The sequence below is a fragment of the Canis lupus genome, chromosome 12 (genome assembly GCF_048164855.1).
Source record: "Canis lupus baileyi chromosome 12, mCanLup2.hap1, whole genome shotgun sequence".
In the NCBI taxonomy this organism is placed as follows: domain Eukaryota; kingdom Metazoa; phylum Chordata; class Mammalia; order Carnivora; family Canidae; genus Canis; species Canis lupus.
The window spans coordinates 13349095-13368961 of record NC_132849.1 but is presented as its reverse complement, the minus strand read 5'-3'; the positions used below and the strand labels follow the sequence as shown (position 1 = coordinate 13368961).

Here is a 19867-nt window from a genome sequence, read left to right as displayed (position 1 = left end):
TAAAGGGGCGGGATATGAGAACTGAGAGAGACCCAGAGCCCAAGCTCGGGCAGTTCGCCTGCTCTCACCTCTCTTGGGGGCCTTGATCAGAGGCACCCCTCCGGTCCGCTCGCCGTTTTCCTGCTTGTCCTTGTGCTTGAGATCGCCCGGAACGCAGGAGCTGGGGTCACCATCGGAGCTGCGGTGGTGATGGTGCTTGTGCCGCTCCTTGTGGCCCTTATGCTTGGGCCCGGCCGCGCTCACCGTCAGGGGAGAGAAGGTGAAGAGGGCCGAGGTGCCTGGGGCCGGGAGCGGGGCAGCGACAGCGGGCCCGGCGGGTGCCAGCGAAGGTGGAGGCGGAGGCGGCAGGAGCAGAGGCTCAACAGGGCCCGGGACGGTTGGGGCTGCATTGGTTGGCGGCAGCGGCCCGGGATGTTGGCGGCTGCGACGCCGCCGGTGAGGGGGAGCAAGAGGGGGGTCCTGGCTCGGCCGCCCCCGCTTCTCCTGAGACCCCCCGCTGCTCGCTCGGCGCTGCCGCTTCACTCCCCGCGGCGAGACCCCGGCATGGGGTTTCTCCTTCCCTTCTTTGTCCGGCTCCTCCTGCGCCGCCACCGCCCGTACTACGCGCACCGCTCCGACCTGCGCAGCCATTTCACCCACAAACACACATTTAAATGGCCCGACCGCCCCCCCGTCCGCGTATCGCGCAAGCGCCGCCCGCGCACGGCCCGCTGGGCATTGGAGTCTCTCCCCCGCCCTCCACTCGTCGGAGGCTCTTCCTCCGGAGCCAAACATGCCGGAAGCGGCCGTTCTCAGCGCTTCTCCGCAGGCCTCGCCGAGCGAGCCCTATTGTAAAGCACCCTGGGCCGCGCTGAGTCTCACGGGAGCTGTAGTTCCCGGCGCCCCGCCGCATCCCCGGCTCCGGGAGAGGAGGAGCGGCAAGAGAGCGTGCGCCGAGTCACGCTTCGGGCCGCGACGCAACCGCCGCTGGGCGGAGAGTTGCCGCCAACCGCCTTAACGGCCGAGACAATGTTCGTGGCTCTCGGCGTCTGCGGGCGCGTTCCTGTCAGCGCGTTCGTGGGCCTTTGCGTCGTTTTACACCGAGTCGGTGGTCTCCTTAGGTACTTTTAAAGTTTCACGTTCCTCGCGTGACCTTTGTCAGGTAAAAGAATCTGCGGCCTTTTATCTTTGGATAAAAGCGATGAAATAATGGAGAAGAAAGGGGAACTTGGTCATTTGTGAAACGAGGGCGATTTGGGTGTAGAATGTGATGGGGCCGCCGCGAAGACATGTTGTAACCTCTCGGCGGGCACTGCCATGGTTACGGCCACCGGCGTCCCCGGGCAGGTGCGAGAGCTGCCTGGGCGCCTGGGGCGCGCGCCCCACCTCGCCCCGAGCCGCGCCGCCCGCCTCCCGCCCCCCGCCCCCCTTGCCTCGAAAGGTAGAGGCCATCATTTGTTTTGAATCCGTCTCCTCGGCGACGAAAGAATTCTAGACGGAAAACCGTGTTTTAAAACTTTTCTAAATAAGTTTTTTTTTTTCCCCCCCGAGTCACAAGTAGAAGGTTGCATAAATTTGAGAAAGGTGCCTACCATGGAACATTCCAAAAATCGTCACAGTTCACCAGGGTTGCTGCCCGGAAATTCATTCACAATTCCATCGTCGGGATTTTAGATTTTACCTAAGATTCTGTTGACGCGTTTGGTCCGTGATAAAGGTATCTGGGGATAACTGATTACAGTGAAGTACTCCGAAATGGCACGAGCGCCTGGAGAAGTATTCGGCCAAATGAACACTGCGGTGAAGTCAGTTTAGAAACAGTTTATTCAGCACCTATTGTGTACATTGTACTACAGTAAACAGGCTAACACATACATCATCCAGTTTGCGCTGTCATTAGGGTTCATAATGAAAGATACTGAAGAACAAGTGCTGTTTATTTCTGGTTTCTAAAAGTTAAACTTAGTTTCTAAGTTTTAAATCATTAGGAGAACTCAGGGGGAATCTAACAATAATTACTCGCTAACTTGTTACATAAAATCAGCTTTGAAAACTCAGATTTTCTTAAAGCAGGTCCATATTCCATATAGAAAAATGTAAAACCTCCAGCTGGTTGGATATAAGTTGCACGTGTTTATGTCGGACCTTTGAAATGAAGAAAATGCTACCAAAAGGTAGCTATTTTGCTGATTATTCTTCTAGACTTGGTAACTGAATAGCTTTGGTAAAGACAGAAAATGCAGTTGAACATCTTGTTAGTGAATATAACCAAACAGCAAAGATTTTCATGATTTACTTAATTCTCTTAAATCTAACTTCTCCTTTTCTCTAGTTTTCCATCTTTGGGGAGATGTGCAAGGAATTTAGGCAAAAATAACTCCCAGGGAATAGTCTCTGTCACAAGTAGTAATTTTGTACCACAACCACAAGTCAGATTTTGCGAAACGCTTTGTATAGTAAATTCTGGCAAGGTAAACAGTTGAGATCCAATTCTTAAAAATATTTTGAAGTTTATGTTTCTGTAGAAAGTAGAATAAAAATAACTTCCAAAGTGAAAAATAAGTCCATTCTAAAACTGTTTCTCATGCAGCATTCTCTACTTAAGCTCAGGTGACAAACTTATTTCCAATTTCCAACTCAATAGAAATAAGATGAAAATATAAAATTTCTGGCACTTATTTGAATATCCTTTTCTGATATTGCTACTAACACATTACAGTATCTTCGTTGTTGAAATTATGAATATGGAAACCTTATTTTAGGTAGCAGTATTATAGTACTTTTATTTGTAAATGAACTTGCAGCCTATATTCCAGTTGTGTTAAATATTCCAAGTTGATGGTGGTTTCCTTGGTCCTTTGGGTTTTGAAAAACGATTTGCAAAACCTGGGAACAAAAAATTGAATGAAAAGTTTTTTAGTATAGAAATGAATTATTAGGTTTTAGAGCATATGATATATGCAAATACATGGATTTTTTTTCAAAAAGGCAATATCTTGGATCACTTTAATAATAGATTGTAAAGGCATAGTACTTAATGCATGAATGATAACACTAATAACATTTTAATTTCGTAGAACACTTACAAATTTAATAATGGTAAAAATTATATGAAGAACCCTGGTTTTAACAACCTTTGGTAATTCAGCCTGTACAGTTGACCCTTGAACGGCGTTTCTTTAGCTTACTTTATTGTAAGAACACAGCATATGATATATAGGGCAAACAAAATATGTTAATCAACTATTTATGATGGGTAAGACTTCTGGTCAACAGTACGCTATCAGGAGTTACATTTTGGGAGATTTCAAGTTTTGTAGATTGTTGACACACCAGGGGCAGGGGGACATCCCTATCCTCCACATTGTTCAAGGGTAAACTGTAATATCCTTCTTTTTCCAGTTTTATTGACATAGTATTGACCTATAACATCTGTAAATTTAAGATGTACACATGATGATTTGATACACATATATATTGTGAAGTGATTACCACATTAAGGCTACATAACACCTCCATCCCCTCATATGATTACCATGTTTTCATGGTGATTATATTTATGATTTACTCTAAACTTTCAAGTATAAAATGCGGTACTGTTAATTATATAATTATTGTGCTGTACATTAGACCCCCCAGAACTTATTCATCTTACAGCTGAAAGTTTGTACTCTTTGACATATATCTCCATTTCCCCCAGCCACTGGCCAAGCTTATACCCTTTGACATATATCTCCATTTCCCCCAGCCACTGGCCATTCTACTCTATATTTCTGTGAATTTGGCTTTTTTAGATTCCACATATAAGTGAAAACATACAATATTTGTCTTTTCCAACTGGCTTATCTCAGTATAATAATGCCCACCAGTTTCATCCATGTTGTCTCAAACAACAGGATTTCCTTCTTTTCATAAAAATATGAAATGTATACATATCTGCTTTATGCATTCATCTGTCAGATGGAGAATTAAGTTGTTTCCATGTCTTGTCTATTGTAAATAATGGTGCGATGAACATGGGGTGCAGACATTTCTTCTGAGGTAATGATTTCATATATACAGAAGTAGGATTGCTGGATCATATATGATAGTTCTATTTTTCATGGGGTTTTAAAAAAATTTTTTTTAAGATTTTATTTATTTATTTATTTATTTATTTATTTATTTATTTATTTATTTGATGGAGAAATCGTACAAGCAGGGGGAGTGGCAGCCAAAGAAAGAGGGAGATTGCAGGGCTGGATGCAGGGCTCAATCTGGGACCATGACCTGAGCTGAAGACACTTAGCCTACTGAGCCATCCAGATGTCCCTATTTTTAGTGTTTTGCGGAACTTCCATATTGTTTTCCATAATGGCTATCCCAATTTTATTCACACAGGCAAGGGTTCTTCACAGGCTAGCTAATATCATGTCTGTTGTCTTTTTGATAATGGCTATTCTGACAGATGTGAGGTGATACCTCACTGTGATTTTGATTTGCATTTCCCTGATCATTAGTGATATCAAGCATCTTTTCACATTACCTGTTGGCCATCCATGTCTTTTTCAGAAAAATGTCTATTCAAGTGCTTTGCCCACTTGTTAATTTTTTTTAATATCCTACGTCTGCATCTTTTCACCCACCACACACTCATCAAAAACAAAACAAAACAAAACAAAACTGAAAATTTCAATTTCAGAAAAATAAGCACTATTTTTTTTTTACAAAATCATCGTATTAAATTCAGTTAAATTTCTACTTCATCCCAGAAAGCACTCAACTTACTAAGACATTGTGTTTGAAAAGCTTAGAAAATAAACTAATAAACAATCCTGAAAAACTAAGTAGTTAATCACTTTTATTTATCCGTCTCCTTCAAACACTCTTTCTGCCCACCCCACCACCACCACCACAAAAGGAGGAAAACAAGGTTTACACAAACAATGAAAACTATTTTTAAGTCCCTTCAAAAAATTTACAGATTGATAACAATGTCTCTTTATCACTTCAATATAAGACTTTTCTTTGATGAAGGTATATTTTCAAGGTACTCTGACAACTTTAAGTGCAACTTAAACTGCTCAAATTAAACAATGAAAGCTTTGAACAGAACCAATGAAAAGATCAGAGGAGGTATTTGTTAAAGCATCCAGCACAATGCCTGGCACATAGTAACTACTTAAGTGTTGCTTCAATCAGAACCACACACACACACACACACACACACAAACAAACAAACAAACAAACAAAAAACCTATATCGGAACTAGAAGAAAAGGAGAGTAGGGAAGAGAAGAAAAGAAGATATAACAAGAAACTTACTAAGTTAATAATAGTGATGATAAAAATTTGGGGGGAGAAGAAGCACACAGCCAAGTTCATGTGTGTTTTACTCCTTTGAGTGATAAAAAAGAAAATAGAAGGACAAATATTTTTGGTTATATAGTTTCAGAGACACAGTCACAAACTCATCTATTCAGTCCAGATAACTTGACTATAACCCCCAAGTGGACAGACTAGAAGTAAGAACATAATATACAAGTACTAAGTATTTGAAATTTGAGGAATACCTATATTCAGTCTTTTTCACTGATAAATCCTGAGTAGAACAATAGTGAGCTACCATTTTTTGCATGTAGGCCAATTCAGGAAAAATAAAAATGTTTATAAACCACAAATTTTTATTTATTTTATTTATTTATTTATTTATTTATTTATTTATTTATTTATTATTTATTTATTTATTTATTTATTTATTTATTTATTTATTTTTTAATGATAGTGAGAGAGAGAGAGAGGCAGAGACACAGGCAGAGGGAGAAGCAGGCTCCATGCACTGGGAGCCCGACGTGGGACTCGATCCCGGGTCTCCAGGATCGCGCCCTGGGCCGAAGGCAGGCGCCAAACCGCTGCGCCACCCAGGGATCTCTAAACCACAAATTTTTAACATTCACATTTAAATGCCGTTTTAAGTAAAACAGTACAATTTATATTGCTTCTTTTCTAAAAAATGTCAAAGAGTTGTGCTTTTTAAGTAAGTAAATACTCAAATCTAAGCATATTTCAGAAGAAATAATATGGAAGAGGCTCTCTAACAGTTTATCTTCATATTAGATCACATCTTCATATTAGATCACATGTAAAGTTAGATGGGTCATGAGTTAACTCAAGTAGTATCACTGATTAAGAGAAAAGGAAGCAAGGGAACATTTGTGTTCAGGCAAAGTTTGGTGCTTTTTTCATAGGTTATATAATAATCTATATGAAATTTTTAACTAAATGATTTCATAAGAATAACTTCTTTTTCCCCTAACAACTTTAAACCTTAGAGTTAATGGAATCCAAGTAAAACTCTACAGACCAAGAAACATATACAGAGATTCTAGTTAAATATTTTGCCAAGGTGGAATGAATAGGGACCTTTATCCAGGTGTGGTAGAGATTGCTACTGGTCTACCAAAATCCTTCCTTCCTTCCTCAGGAATACGATTGTATCTCAGCAACTGCTTACATTTCCCAGTTGCTTTTGCAATTTAGATGTAGCACATGTCCAAATTCCCTTCAAGGGAATGTAAGCGGACATGATGTTGCCACTTCCAGGCCAAGTACCTCAAGACCAGAAAAGGAGGCCACACCTCTTCCACATTTTCCTCTCAATTTCTTGCCACCTGCAATCTGGACATGGCAGTGACACAATTTTAACCATGCAGATAAGAATAATACTACAGAGCAGCAGTTCTCAAGGTCTTGTCCCAGGGAACCCTAGGAGGCTCCCGGACCGTTTCAGGGGGTCTGTCTTTTGGGTAACAAATTTAGTAATAATAGCCTACATTAATTGCTGTACTTACAAAAATTTATAGTGTATGTGATACTATCTTAAAGAGTATCATGAATTTATGTCCTATAGTATAATAGGATGCTTAAAATAATATGAAATTATTTTAAGTTTATAGCTAGGAGCAGTGTGGCAAACAATTCCTTTAAACTGTCAAAATTTGTGCTTCAGCTCCTATGGAGAATGAGCAATATAAGATTAGATAGCAACTCTTGTTCTTATGATCACACTTGTATTTTTTTATAACTTTGATTATAAGTTTCATACCTGAAACTTGAAACATGAAATGGAGTATCCTAGCATCTCAGAATTTCTTTATTTGGCTTTGGCTAGTCACATTCATTTACTACATGCCAACAGAGTCATTTGATTACCTAGCTTCATTTTCTGCTATGCTAGGCATTTTGGTCCTAGGGAAGATGTTGAGAGGTAGCTAAGGTCAAAAATAAAAAGATAAATTGCATGGAAAGAATACAAATATAAGGGCTTACCATCAACCTTGAATCATATTTTAAGTTGTATCATACTATAAGATAAACATTTTTTTTAACTCTGCTGGAAAATAATACACATACCAAAATTCAGAAAGGAGCTGGAGTGATTTGACTGAACAGAGTCTGCAGGTTTTTTTGGTGGGGAAGAATTACAGATACCTAGAATCAGAAGAAAAAAATGTAAGGGAGAAAAATGAAGGCAGACTCTAATTACTGCTTATCAGACCACATAATTTTGAAATTAAACATTTCCTCCAAAGTAATACTCCCAGGTAAACATATTACCATAAAATATAACAAAATATAGATGCTTACAAATAGGTTAACACTATAATCTCATTTTTATGTGGGTGTTTTTTGAAAGGGTTTTTTTCCCTTTGGAAATGGATTGTACAGTAAAGCCCAACACTAAAGGGAAACACCAGAGAATTCAGAAATAACATCCATTACATTGTGAATCAACTTCTTGGGGAATTCACACTGTGGTTTATTATTTCATTTTACTTTGCACTTTGATCACTTTTTTTTAGAGAGGAGAGAAAGAGCATGTCCATGCAGGGGAGTGTGGGGAGAGAAGAGGGGTAGAGGGAGAGAGAAATCCTAAGCAGCCTCCAGGCTGGATCTCACGACCCTGAGATCATGACCTGAGCTGAAATCAAGACGCAGATGCCTAACTTACTGAGCCACCCATGCACTCTGATCACTCAACACATTTTTAAATAATTTGTGTCCCACATTCATTCACCTATGGCATGTCTGTACAGTATTTTACTCCTGAATATCTTCCTTCACTTTCTAGCCTATCTTTTCCCCATTATAAATGATTCTAGTTAGGCCCAGAATCTCCCCCAAAACATTGATATATGGCTTTGTTTCTTTGTTTTGCTATTTTAGCTACTTATAGCTAGGCTTGAAAATAAGTTCCTCTTCCCAGAACCCCTTAATCATGTAACAGTTTCTGCCCAATTTTAAAAAATGATCTAGTGAAAACATCATTCACATCTTGCATGTACACTACCTAGCAGTGAAAAAAGATAATGTCAGGTTTGTATAAACCATCTATAAAACTTGGTGTAAAAACAGCATATGATTAGGGATAAATTATAAATATTCACCTTTCCTTTGGTTGTCAGCATTTTCAGTGTACAGCGTGAGGACTGCATCTATGTTTATAAACACATGCCTAATGCTAGGATTCAAGAAAAACCGCCCTCTTCATGGAGGTACTTGAGTATGAATCACTAGGAGTACATGGTGAATTTCAGTCATATTCCATTAAAATATATATTTATTGAATGCCTATTATGTGCCAAGCATTGGACTAAGCACTCAGGTTAGAGACATGAATAAATGAGTGAAGGTGCGAAAGTTTAGGACATATCAATTATCACTAAACTGCATATGAACTAAGAGTTATATACATCCTTCAGAAAGAAAAGTGTGCCAAAAGGGAATGTTGTTTTTGTTTTATCACAGAGGACAAAGATTCTGCAAATATATATATCAGAGAGAACTGATATTTTGCATATTGACTTGTCACAGTTTGGTTTTTGTTTCTGTTTTCCAAAATGGCAGTGCCATGTGGTTGAATTTAATATACTTGTAAGTACTTAGTTTTATTATGTTATTACATAAACAAGACTGACTATCCTATAATTTGCTTTTCTCATTTAATGAAATATCTTGGTTTTTTTCCCCTATGGCAGCTCCAGTAGAACTATATTATGTCATAGATATTTTTATGCTGCCTGCCCAGCGTTAATTCCTCCTTCTCATAGCAGAACTTGAGCTTTCCTTTAGGAAATCACCCCTCCCCAATTTTCCAGCTCTCATACTTCTGGTGAAGTTGGTTCTATCCTTAGATCAAGGAACTGACCTATGACTGGTGCTAATTTTCAGTTGGTACATTGCCATGGTCATACCAGTTGTTTAGATCTGACCTCATTTCTTATTGGTCATTGTCCATGTGTAACAATTATTAAATATTTTAATAATAGTATGATAGCATGACACTGCTATACTTAATCAGAATACGCTGATAATAATTGTTTCAAGGATGAGCAAATGAACCAAACCAAGACAATCAAGCCCAATCAGCCCTAGTCATCAGACTGTTGCTTGAGCAACCAGGAAAGAGCTCATTTTTTCCATCACAAGTCTGAAACCACATGGTAAAAGCCTGCCTATGAATGAGCAAACACAGAGTAAAACAAAGCTGGAGATATGGAATGAGATTAGGTCCTGATTATATCGTCTGAACTCTCTTGGTTACAGACCAATGAATTCCCCTTTTCTGCTTAAGCTAGCTTAAGTTGGGTTTCCTATCACTTGAAACTGGAGGATATCTGAGTAATTAAAGTTTCCCACCAAAAGCAGACAAAAGGCATCATGGTTGATAGCTTCAATTTTTGTCACCCTGTAATTCATTCTCTACACAGCAGCCAGAGTGATCTTTTTGAAAAACATCATGTAACATCTCTGCCCAAAGCTCTTCAATGACTTCCTATTGTACTTAGAATAAACTCTAAACTACTTAACATGACCTGTAAAGATTTAACCTTCTCCCTCACCTGCACCATCTTGTCAACCACACTTTACTACTCTTTCCTCCTAATACCATGCAGCTATGATGGCTTTCTCTCAATTCCTACAACACCAAACTCACACGTCAGAGAGTTTGCATATGCTGCTCCCTCTATCTGGAGAGCTCCTCTCTCCACTTTTCCCCTGGCTGGCTACTCCTCCATGTCTCAGGTTGAATCATTACTTAAAAAGGGTCTCCCAGACCACTTATTCCAAATAAATCCCCTTTGCTATTCTCTCTTATAATTACCCTCTTGGTTTCCTGCACAGCATTTATTACCATGTGTTATCCTGCATCTTTGAATTAATACCCGAATCCGTCACTAGACTTAAGTTCCGTAAAGGCATAGCCCATTACCTGCTATGTTTGCCATCATATACCCAGTGCCTTGAAGAATGCCTGGCACATAATAGGCACTCAATGAATATTCAATGAATGAATGACACTATTCTTAATGTCAGCTTAAAACAACAGATGAAGAATCCCCATTTTATTATAAGTAGGACCAGCTTTAACTAGAGATCAATTAGAGATCCAGGCTAAAGGGAGAACTACTGGACTTTATGAGTCATGAACCATCTAGAAGGGTAAGAGGACACCTACTTAAGTACAGGCAGATAAATCTGAAGCTTCAGGATCACTTTTGAAGGCCAGATACTGTTCTTCATTTAAGGACTAAAGACCGGAGGATGAAAGCAACTGAGAAATTGAAATTAGCTTAGATCTAGAGAATGATTTCGGAGGTCTTATTTAGAAATTAGATTCAGAGTCTCTAGAGTCCCACCACATATGGAATCTATGCCAACCTAAACTTACCTGAAGTTTTTGTGTCTTTCCTATCCCCAAGATAGAGTTGGGCTTTATATATTAAAAACAAAACAAAACAAAAAAAGGTGATTTTTTTTTAAGAGAAAGAAAACTAGGTGTTTCATAAGCTAAACTGTTCAAACCAACCTGGCTAGCTATTCAAGTCAGTCACTGCTTTGCTTTGGGCTGTTCTATACTACAGTTCCCTCTGAAATGTTTACATTCTCTTTTGACTCACTTTAGAGGAAAGCATATATTTTCCAATCATACTTTAGCCCTCATAGCTGAGAAATCCATTCACTTCCAAGATGAGGTATAGTGTCAATGAAGGCAGGCTCGCACAAGTTTATTGACCACAAATGAAGAGAATAGTTAGAAGAAATAAGCTTCACTATAAACCTTCTTATATAGACAATACTATAAATTGTGTTTTCTCAGTACTCTCTGACCCTCCCTATGACATTGGTATAATGCCAAATACCTGTTTGGTCCTTGGTGATTAACCAAGTGGATCAAATGTATAAAAAGCGTATCACTATGTTTTATATACTTCGTAGTTATATATAAGGATTTCTAAGATAACCAACTTCCCACAGCTTCAAGAGTCTTTTGGTTTTGTTTTCATTACAATATAGCAAAAATAATAAGCAACAGACTTTTATTGCTAATAATACTTGGCAAAAATGGAAACGTGTCAATACTTTGCTTCTTTCATTAAATCAACACATTTGTTTCACAATATGCTTGGCTGTGACGCTTTTCAAAGAAAATACATCTGAGATTAGGCTGCTAGGAATTTTAAATAACACAATTGTATGACAGCGTCTTAGGATGAGTACAAAATGCCAAACATCATATTCTCATTCTTGTCTATTAAACAAAAACTCCTCCTCCCCTTACTTCCTTCCAATATTAGCATTGTGGAGCTTCACACTACAAGGGCTGGGAGTGTTTGTTCTGATACAAAGAGCCATAGCAAGGCTCTGTATAGGAATAATATTAGAGCCATAGCAAGGCTCTGTATAGGAATAATATTGTTAATTTTTTCACAGAGTGGTTATATAAGGAAAAATTATGTAATTGCTAAAGTGGTATATGTATTCTAAAATACAAGTAAAAAAAACTTACTCTTTTTCATGTTTCTCAAAATTTTCAAACTCTGCAAAAATACAAAAGCAAATATTAGTTTTTTATTGTTTCCTATGAAATCCAAAACACTTTAATCAAGTAGAAATATAGACTTCAGTCGAAAGGATTAATTTCCTTAAAAATAGCCATCACACACACAAAATTATTTTTCCATCTTGCTATTTTAATTCAGCTCAAAGTCTTCCCTTGATTTTACCTTGCTACTTTTTCCCATCCACATAAGAATCACCCTATATATTTAGAAATAGTGCTATCAAAATATCAGAGAAAAAAGGAGTTCCTACTTTTCTTCTTTATCAGGACCATTCCAGAATCCACAATAGCTTCTTAAGATAGCTGTGATATACAGCCATTCTCATTCTAGCCAAGAACTTTGGCCAATCACATTCTGAGCTAAATTTACTAAGGTCCACTCCATACTGTTAACCATGCCACTTCCTGCTCCATCCATTCAGCAAACCCATTCTGCTTCCTTTATGAGGAAGTCCCTAACTTATTTAACCTCCAGGAACTGATCTATATTTCTTCTTTTCTTAACATATCTCAGCATGTATGTTTTTAATCTATTTTTTGTTTATATTTTCATGTTGTTTCATATAGGCATTCTATTCCAATGGATTAACTGTTCTCTTTTCAAGGGTGGGTGTCCTTTATGACATTTTTATTTTCCTAACACCTAACAGAAGTGTACTCTCCTATAAAATAGATATTTAATAAATTATATTCTTCAGAAAATTATTTAATTTTTTAAAATAGATCATTTATTTATAATTCAAAATATTATAATCAAAATGCTCCCATCTTTGCTCTCCATCTACCCAGTTTCTAACCCTCCCTTCAGAGATAACCAGTATAGTTCATTTCTTGTGTATTTTCCAGAGTCACTTGTACCTTATAATACAAATATAGATTATATTTCCTACCTTTTAAGGAAAAGTTAATAAATAATATATAAATATACTGAGGAAGTTCTTATTCCTTTTTAAACTATATACTGTGCGTATACTATGATTTATGATTTTTTAAATCAGTTCCCCTAATGATTAACAGTCTTGTTCTCAATCTGCTTCTCTTATAAACAATCTAATTTCCATCCTGATTCTGGCAGCAGGGGAGGCAGGGAGTGTGAACACCTTCAGAAACAGAAAGACTCTGGCATATTTCTTAAAACTCCCATCTTCTTTACCTTAGTCCTTGTGAAACTTTTTCCAGGAGTCTTTAATGTCTGCTTTGAAGATGTTGAATTTTCCATGGTACTAGGACAGCTAGTAGAAGAAGTCTCTATAGACTGAGCCTGCATACCTTAAAAAAAAAAAAAAAAACAGTTTTGTTGCATAGCTTTTTAAGCCTTTGGGTTATATATAGTGATATATTCAGTAATTCTTAGCTTGGCTTTTTTATGCCTTATTTTTGCAATACATTACAGGTCTTTTTAAATGTATTATTTTTATCTTGTTTAATCGTTCTTTATACCTTTTCCATTTAGGTCCCACTTTATTGTTAATCTTTTAGAAGTCTCATTTTTTATAGCTTTTTTGAGAGGAATATACTGCCACTTACAATCTTCATCAGCAAGAAGGAAGGACTCCAGAGTTCTTTCTGGGAGTGGAGGTGGTGGGGGAGAAGAACGATCTTGATGTTGATCTGTAATAAGAAGAGTACACAACAAAAGAAAACAAAACAACAATCCAACAAGTTATGTCAAAACCCCCTTTTGATCTGTAACTTTTCCATATTTTTCAATATTAACCTACACAAGCAAATAAAATTATCTGAACCATAACTGGAGCCTCAAGTATTTTGTTCCTCTAGTGTTTTAGCCAATAAGCCTATGATTCATCAGAAACTTGTACTCTCTTAGAAAAGTATTCTTCCAAAGGAATTGAACTTGAAATTAATCAAGCTTCTAATTCTTATCTTTCTTTTTTAAAGATTTTATTTATTTGCTAGATAGAGATAGCGAGAAAGAGCATAAGCAGTGAGGAGAGGGAGAAGCAGGCTCCCTACTAAGCAGGGAGCTCTACACAGGACTTGGTCCCAGGACTGTGAGATCGTGACCTGAGCCTAAGGCAGACGCTTAACCAACTGAGCCACCCAGGCACCCCCAAGCTTCTAATTCTAACTGCCATTTTACACAGAATCCTGGGGATAGAGTAACATGTTAATAAATAAAACCATGAGAATACAATCAACAAAAATCCAGAATATCTGCAGTCTTTAGCACAAACGACCCATGCTCTTCTACAAATAAATAGCATAAGAAAATATAAAAAGGAGAAACTGTTACAGATTTTATAAGACTGAACAAATATATAAACCAAATGCAGTATGTAGACTTTGAATCGAGATCCAAATAAACCAACTGTAAAAAAAGACATTTTTGAGGCAATTTGAGGAAACGGAATAAAATCTGGAGATTAGATAATAATAAGGAATTATTGTTAATTACATTGGTGTGATAATGCTATTAGGGTAGGCTTAAAATGTGTTTGAAATATTCTCTGATATAAAGAATCTTAAATAATAGAGCTATTTTCCCACAATAGAAGTCCTGAAGATACAAAGGGTGTATGATAATCTCATTATATAGTGCTGAGTATAATTATATACTATACTAATGTCTTTTGAAAATGAAAATGTGGTTCAATGGTAGAGTTTCATCTATCTTTGGTCTTTGGGTTCTTTAGGCCTTACAATTTGTCTCTAAAGCAAGTTCCCTTGTTTCTTTCTTATATACTGGGTGATATGCAAAAGTAAAGTACAACACTTATTTCCAGCACCTAATATAATACCTGGCATATAGTAGGCACTTAATAAATATTTGATATCTACTCTGAAGTTGCTTATCATCTGCCAGTTTGCTGTTAAGATATATCCTGGGAACTAAAGATAACTTGCAGTTAATGATATCCTGCCAAATATCTCCCTAAAATACCACTTTAATTGTATTTCTCCCCTGAGGAATAACCTACAAGGCTTATTACTTATTGCATTAAATCTAAATTCTTCTGCCTACCTGTGCGTGTGTGTGTGATGGAATACATGTAACAAAATTTGCTATTAATGACAGTACATTGTGCAGCCATCACCACTACCTGTCTCCAAAACATTTTCATTACCCCCAAAAGAAACTCCATATCCATTTAGCAGTCACTCCCCATTTCCCCCAGATCAGATTGACAACCATGAATCTGTTTTCTTTATATATAGATTTCCTTGACCTGGATATTTTATCTGCCTACCTTTAAAATCCTTCAGAATCTTTCCACATTTTATCTATCCAAATTTATTTTCCATATTTCCCTGAATAGATCCTCCATTACAACTAAAGTAACCTACTCACCATTTCTTTACACTCATCATGCTTATTTCTACTTTTTAAGTCAATGTTATCCTGATCCCTGCTCCTAGGAGGGAGCTTACCTCCTTTTTCCTCTGTCTATTCATATTCTTAAATTTCTTTCTTCTACTCAGTGAAGCCTTTCCTAACCACTCCAGTGATACCTCCTTTTTTCCCAGACTCTTGGTGATTATAATCAGCGACACACAGATGATCAGTTAGTGGCTCCAAGTAAGTATTAATTTTGCCTACCCAGTTTGAATATAAACATTAAACAGTATCTTCTCTTACATATCCTGCCTATGCTAACACTGCATAAAACATATAGAACTTGCTTAGGAATTGCTCATTTAATAATTATCTAATAAAAATGGTAATAGCATTTAATGAGAGCTTATTATTTGACAACCACTGTGTCAAAAGCTTTATATGCATTGTCTGACTCAACCCTTAAAAAATTCTCTAAGAAAAAAAAAAAAAAAAAAAAAAAAAAAAATTCTCTAAGAAATGAATTCTGTTATCCTGGTATTATAAATGAGGAAAATCAACAAAGTATATAATTTCACCAAAGTCATACATTTTGATAACTACTGGTAAGCTAAAGATTTAAATAAAAGCCTATCAGACTCCAAAGCCCATGTTCATTAATCTCTATGTTAAACTACCTATGTATATTTGAATAACACGTTCACATGAATAATTTGTTAAGGGCAACTACATGTATTATAACGTATAGTACTTTTGTGTGCCCAGTTATGTTAGCTGTGGATGTTGTTATTCCATGTATAAAATAAGTAAAGCTTAGGGCGCCTGGGTGGCTCAGTCAGTTAGGCACCTGCCTTTAGCTCAGATCATGATCTCAGAGTCCTGGGATAGAACCCCAAGTGGGGCTCCCTGCTCAGTGGGGAGTCAGCTTCTCCCTCTGCCCTTACCCCTGCTTCTTCACTCTGTCTCACTCACTATCTCTCTCAAATAAATAAATAAAATCTTTTTTTTTAAAAAAATGAGCAAAACTCAAAAATCCTGGAGAAGCAACAGCAAGTTAAATACCTAAAGAGTCACATTGCTAACAACGGTAAAAACTAATAAAATAAAAAAGCTTCAAAGTTTTAAGAGATTCTACCTAAAATAGTTTTGGGTTTTTTTTTTTTAAAAGGACTATATATCAAGGAGCAGAGTTTTAAAATCCTGTGTTTACCTTGCCCTTGACAAAACAAAATTCCTAGCCTGGAAAAATCAGAAATAAACTAATAAATAGTGGGAGCTATTATGGGAACCATGCCATTTCCGGAGGTGAACTACTCTAAATTTAAGGAGTCATCCTTATACTATAAATTCTTAGGGCTAAATGTCATCTAAAGCCAAAGGAAATTTTTTTACCTGATTTGGGACTCCGGAGTTTTACACTCTAAAAGAAAGAAAGAAAGAAAGGAAAAGTGAAAGAAGAATATGTACAGAAATTTACAATCTCAAAGCAATAAAAGGCACTTTTGAAAGCATATTGCATATACTTAGAGAGACAGTTGTGAAATGTTGAGCCTATTTTTCAATTTGGAAGCACACCAAATTATGAAAACGCATCCTTTACCCTTTAAGTGCTTTCTTTTTGTAAATTTAATTCTTGTTTCTTTTTCTTTTTTACAAAGCGAGCTTATGAATTTTTAAAATTTTAAGTGCTTTACTTTCTTTTTGTAAGTTTATTTCTTGTTTCTTTTTCTTTTTTACAAAGCGAGCTTATGAGTTTTTTAAATTTTAAATTATTTTTAAGCTTCAAGTATAATTAACATACAATGTTATATTAATTTCAGGTGTAAAGTTTAATGATTCAACAATTCTATACATTACTTAGTGCTGTTCATGATGAGTATACTCTTAATTCCCTTCACCTATTTCACTCACATCCTCACCCACCTCCCCGCTGGTAACCCATCAGTTTGTTCTGTATAATTATGAGTCTGTTTTTTTGTTTGTCCCTTTTTCTTTGTTCATTTGTTTTGTTTCCTAAATTTCACGTACAAGTGAAATCATATGGCAATTGTCTTTCTCTGACTTATTTCACTTAGCATAATATCTTCCAGGTCCATCCATGTTGTCACAAATGGCAAGATCTCATTCTTTTTTTATGGCTGGATAATATCCCATGATACATATGTGTATGAGATATGTGCTTATGTGTGTGTGTATATATGTATATATATCATATCTTCTTTATCCATTCATCTAGAGATGACATTTGGTTGCTTCCATATCTTAGCTATTATAAAGAATGCTGCAATAAACATAGGGGTGCATATAACTTTTAAAATTAATGTTTTTGTTTTCATTGGGTAAGTATCCAGTAGTGGAATTACAAGGTCATATGGCAATTTTATTTTTAACTTTTTGAGGAACCTCCATATTGTCTTCCATAGTGGCTACACCAGTTTGCATTTCCACCAACAATTCATGACAGTTCCTTTTTTCCCACATCCTCACCAATGCTTGTTCCTCATGTTTCTTTATTTCAACCATTCTGACTGGAGTGAGGTGATATCTGTGATTTTGATTTGCATTTCCCTGATGATTAACGATGGGCATCTTTTTATGTCTGTTGGCTATCGGTATGTCTTCCTTGGAAAAATGTCTATTTATGTCTTCTGTCCATTTTATAAATTAGATTATTTAAGTGTTTTTGGTGTTGACTTGTATAAGTTCTTTATATATTTTAGATATTAACCCCTGATTGAATGTATCATTTGCAAATATCTTCTGCTATAACCTTATGGTGATTTTTATATGTCATGGCAATTGGTCCTACACTGATTTTTAAAATTTATTTCCTTTGTATTCAGAACATTTCCCTGAAGATTTAATTGGAAGTAAATTGTTGAAACTGAAATTACTTCATGACATTGGAAAAGGAGTAATTGTTCCTGGCTCTAGAAGTCGTTAAGATAAAGATCATTACATGTGGGTATATTATCAACAATGATAACTACTAATGAATTAAAAGTGTAATTAAAAAGAGACTATTTGCCTACAAGCATTGCAATTGTAGGCATTTAAAAATGTTTAATTCATTACCTTTCCGATCTCTGAAATTTTAAGGTAGTTGGTTCATAGAATATATACAAACATGTAAAAGATTACTGAAGCGTGGATTTTACTTCCAGAAGTGGGGAGCATTATTCCGAAAAGTTTATCTCAAGTAATACAGACATCTGTCATTCAAAAAAAAAAATTCTCTACAATATATTATCACCATAAACATGATATAGCCTACCAAAGGACTACCATGAACAGGCTACCTACTTCTGAAACATTTATTTTGCCTATCCTTCAAGTATCAACTCAAATATTTCCTCTTTCACTAAGCCTTCCTTAGTCACGTCCAACTTGTAAGTGTCTTATCCATCTTTTTACCCCACATCCTCTAGCACAGTAGTACCTGCTCAGCATTCATTGAGTGATAGGTGTTAAAAATACAAGGAGTAGGATTATGGTCTGTTGAATCCAGATGAGTAGGAAAAAAAAAAGTTATTGACCTTAGTTGGTCTAAGTCTTACAGAGTCATCAGATGTATTTAACTCAGATGTTCCACTCCATTCTCGTGATATTCCAACTTTTGCCTTCGCAGGTGAAGATAAGGATTTGGGAACACCCAGTGAGAATTCTCCTGAAAGAAAGTAAATATATATGGCCCAATTCTTAGGAGTGTTGTAATTGTCTTTTAGAACAATGCAAATGGGGATCCCTGGGTGGCGCAGCGGTTTGGCGCCTGCCTTTGGCCCAGGGCGCGATCCTGGAGACCCGGGATTGATTCCCACATCAGGCTCCCGGTGCATGGAGCCTGCTTCTCTCTCTGCCTGTGTCTCTGCCTCTCTTTCTCTCTCTGTGACTATCATAAATAAATAAAAAATTAAAAAAAAAAAAAAGAACAATGCAAATGTTACTCAGCAATAGCACATAGGAACATTGGCAGGACCTGAGAAGTATTCTGGTTAATCCACACTTTATTTTACACTTACTGAACTGTACTTACCAGCTTCCTCCAGCACAATAAAAGATTCAGGAGTCCGTTCAGGAAGTGGAGGGGGTACTTCATCATCCATCGAAGGAGGGGTTGCTATCCAAAGTGTCAGAAATACAACCACAATTTTTAATTAGAAAAATCCAAAGGAAATTCTTATATTCCAAAGCCCATCAAGCATCATTACAATACTTAAGTTGGTAAGTGTTTACTCAAGGGAAAAGCAAAATAAATTCTTCCATTTTAAGTTGCAAACCTAGGAGGTTTTCTGCTGCTTCAAAGTTTAGTATTTCTTTTAAAAGTCCAAAAGTTTTTTTACTGAGTCACAGTTAAGATAATAGAAAACATGATATTAATTCAGGAAGTTTTGAATTGTTTTCTATATAACCCTTTTGTTTTATGAAGAAAACAATAAAGCATGATAAAGCACTTTGAAATATGCCAAGGATTCAGTTACAGAGTGGGTGGTATTATAAAGATTTTAGCAGCTCTTCTTCATTTTACAGTGAAGACTAGGTTTTTACAAAACAATGGCATAACAAAGTTTTCTGTTTTTCTACAGAAAAATTGAGAATTTTTACAGAAAAATTCAAATGCTATTATAAGAAACTGCCACCAGGTGGCACACATGTCAAGATGCTACAATCCTTAAAGATGGGATTTGATTTTAATGATTATGCTCAGAGAAG

At 36.8% G+C, this 19867-nt stretch overlaps 2 protein-coding genes and 2 long non-coding RNA genes across 7 annotated transcripts in view; 2 read left to right on the top strand and 2 right to left on the bottom strand.

Moving 5' to 3' along the window:
• RSBN1 (round spermatid basic protein 1) overlaps positions 1-1363 on the bottom strand; it is a 45862-nt gene extending 44499 nt beyond the window's left edge. The window contains exon 1 of the mRNA XM_072769729.1: positions 69-1363. Within this exon, the coding sequence (XP_072625830.1) occupies positions 69-774 (706 nt within the window). The 5' untranslated portion in view covers positions 775-1363. The remainder of the gene's footprint in view (positions 1-68) is intronic.
• LOC140601160 (uncharacterized) overlaps positions 1-19867 on the top strand; it is an 86913-nt gene that overhangs the window by 161 nt on the left and 66885 nt on the right. The gene's annotated exons all lie outside the window — the stretch shown is intronic.
• Positions 743-19129, top strand: LOC140601157 (uncharacterized). The gene is made up of 3 exons (XR_012004201.1): positions 743-1141; positions 18001-18118; positions 18786-19129. It is a non-coding gene; the product is annotated as an uncharacterized lncRNA (long non-coding RNA).
• Positions 1786-19867, bottom strand: part of PTPN22 (protein tyrosine phosphatase non-receptor type 22) — a 60308-nt gene continuing 42226 nt past the window's right edge. Inside the window, exons 14-22 of one of the 4 annotated variants that reach the window (XM_072769725.1) lie at positions 19191-19274; positions 18694-18824; positions 16550-16577; positions 13390-13473; positions 13016-13131; positions 11809-11839; positions 10690-10731; positions 7371-7448; positions 1786-2865 (exon numbers count right to left, since the gene is read on the bottom strand). In XM_072769725.1, the coding sequence (XP_072625826.1) occupies positions 2801-2865; positions 7371-7448; positions 10690-10731; positions 11809-11839; positions 13016-13131; positions 13390-13473; positions 16550-16577; positions 18694-18824; positions 19191-19274 (659 nt within the window). In that variant the 3' untranslated portion in view covers positions 1786-2800. Of the gene's footprint in view, positions 2866-7370; positions 7449-10689; positions 10732-11808; positions 11840-13015; positions 13132-13270; positions 13474-16549; positions 16578-18693; positions 18825-19190; positions 19275-19867 lie in introns of those variants that run through there. The other 3 variants (XM_072769726.1, XM_072769727.1, XM_072769728.1) reach the window with 3 other exon arrangements.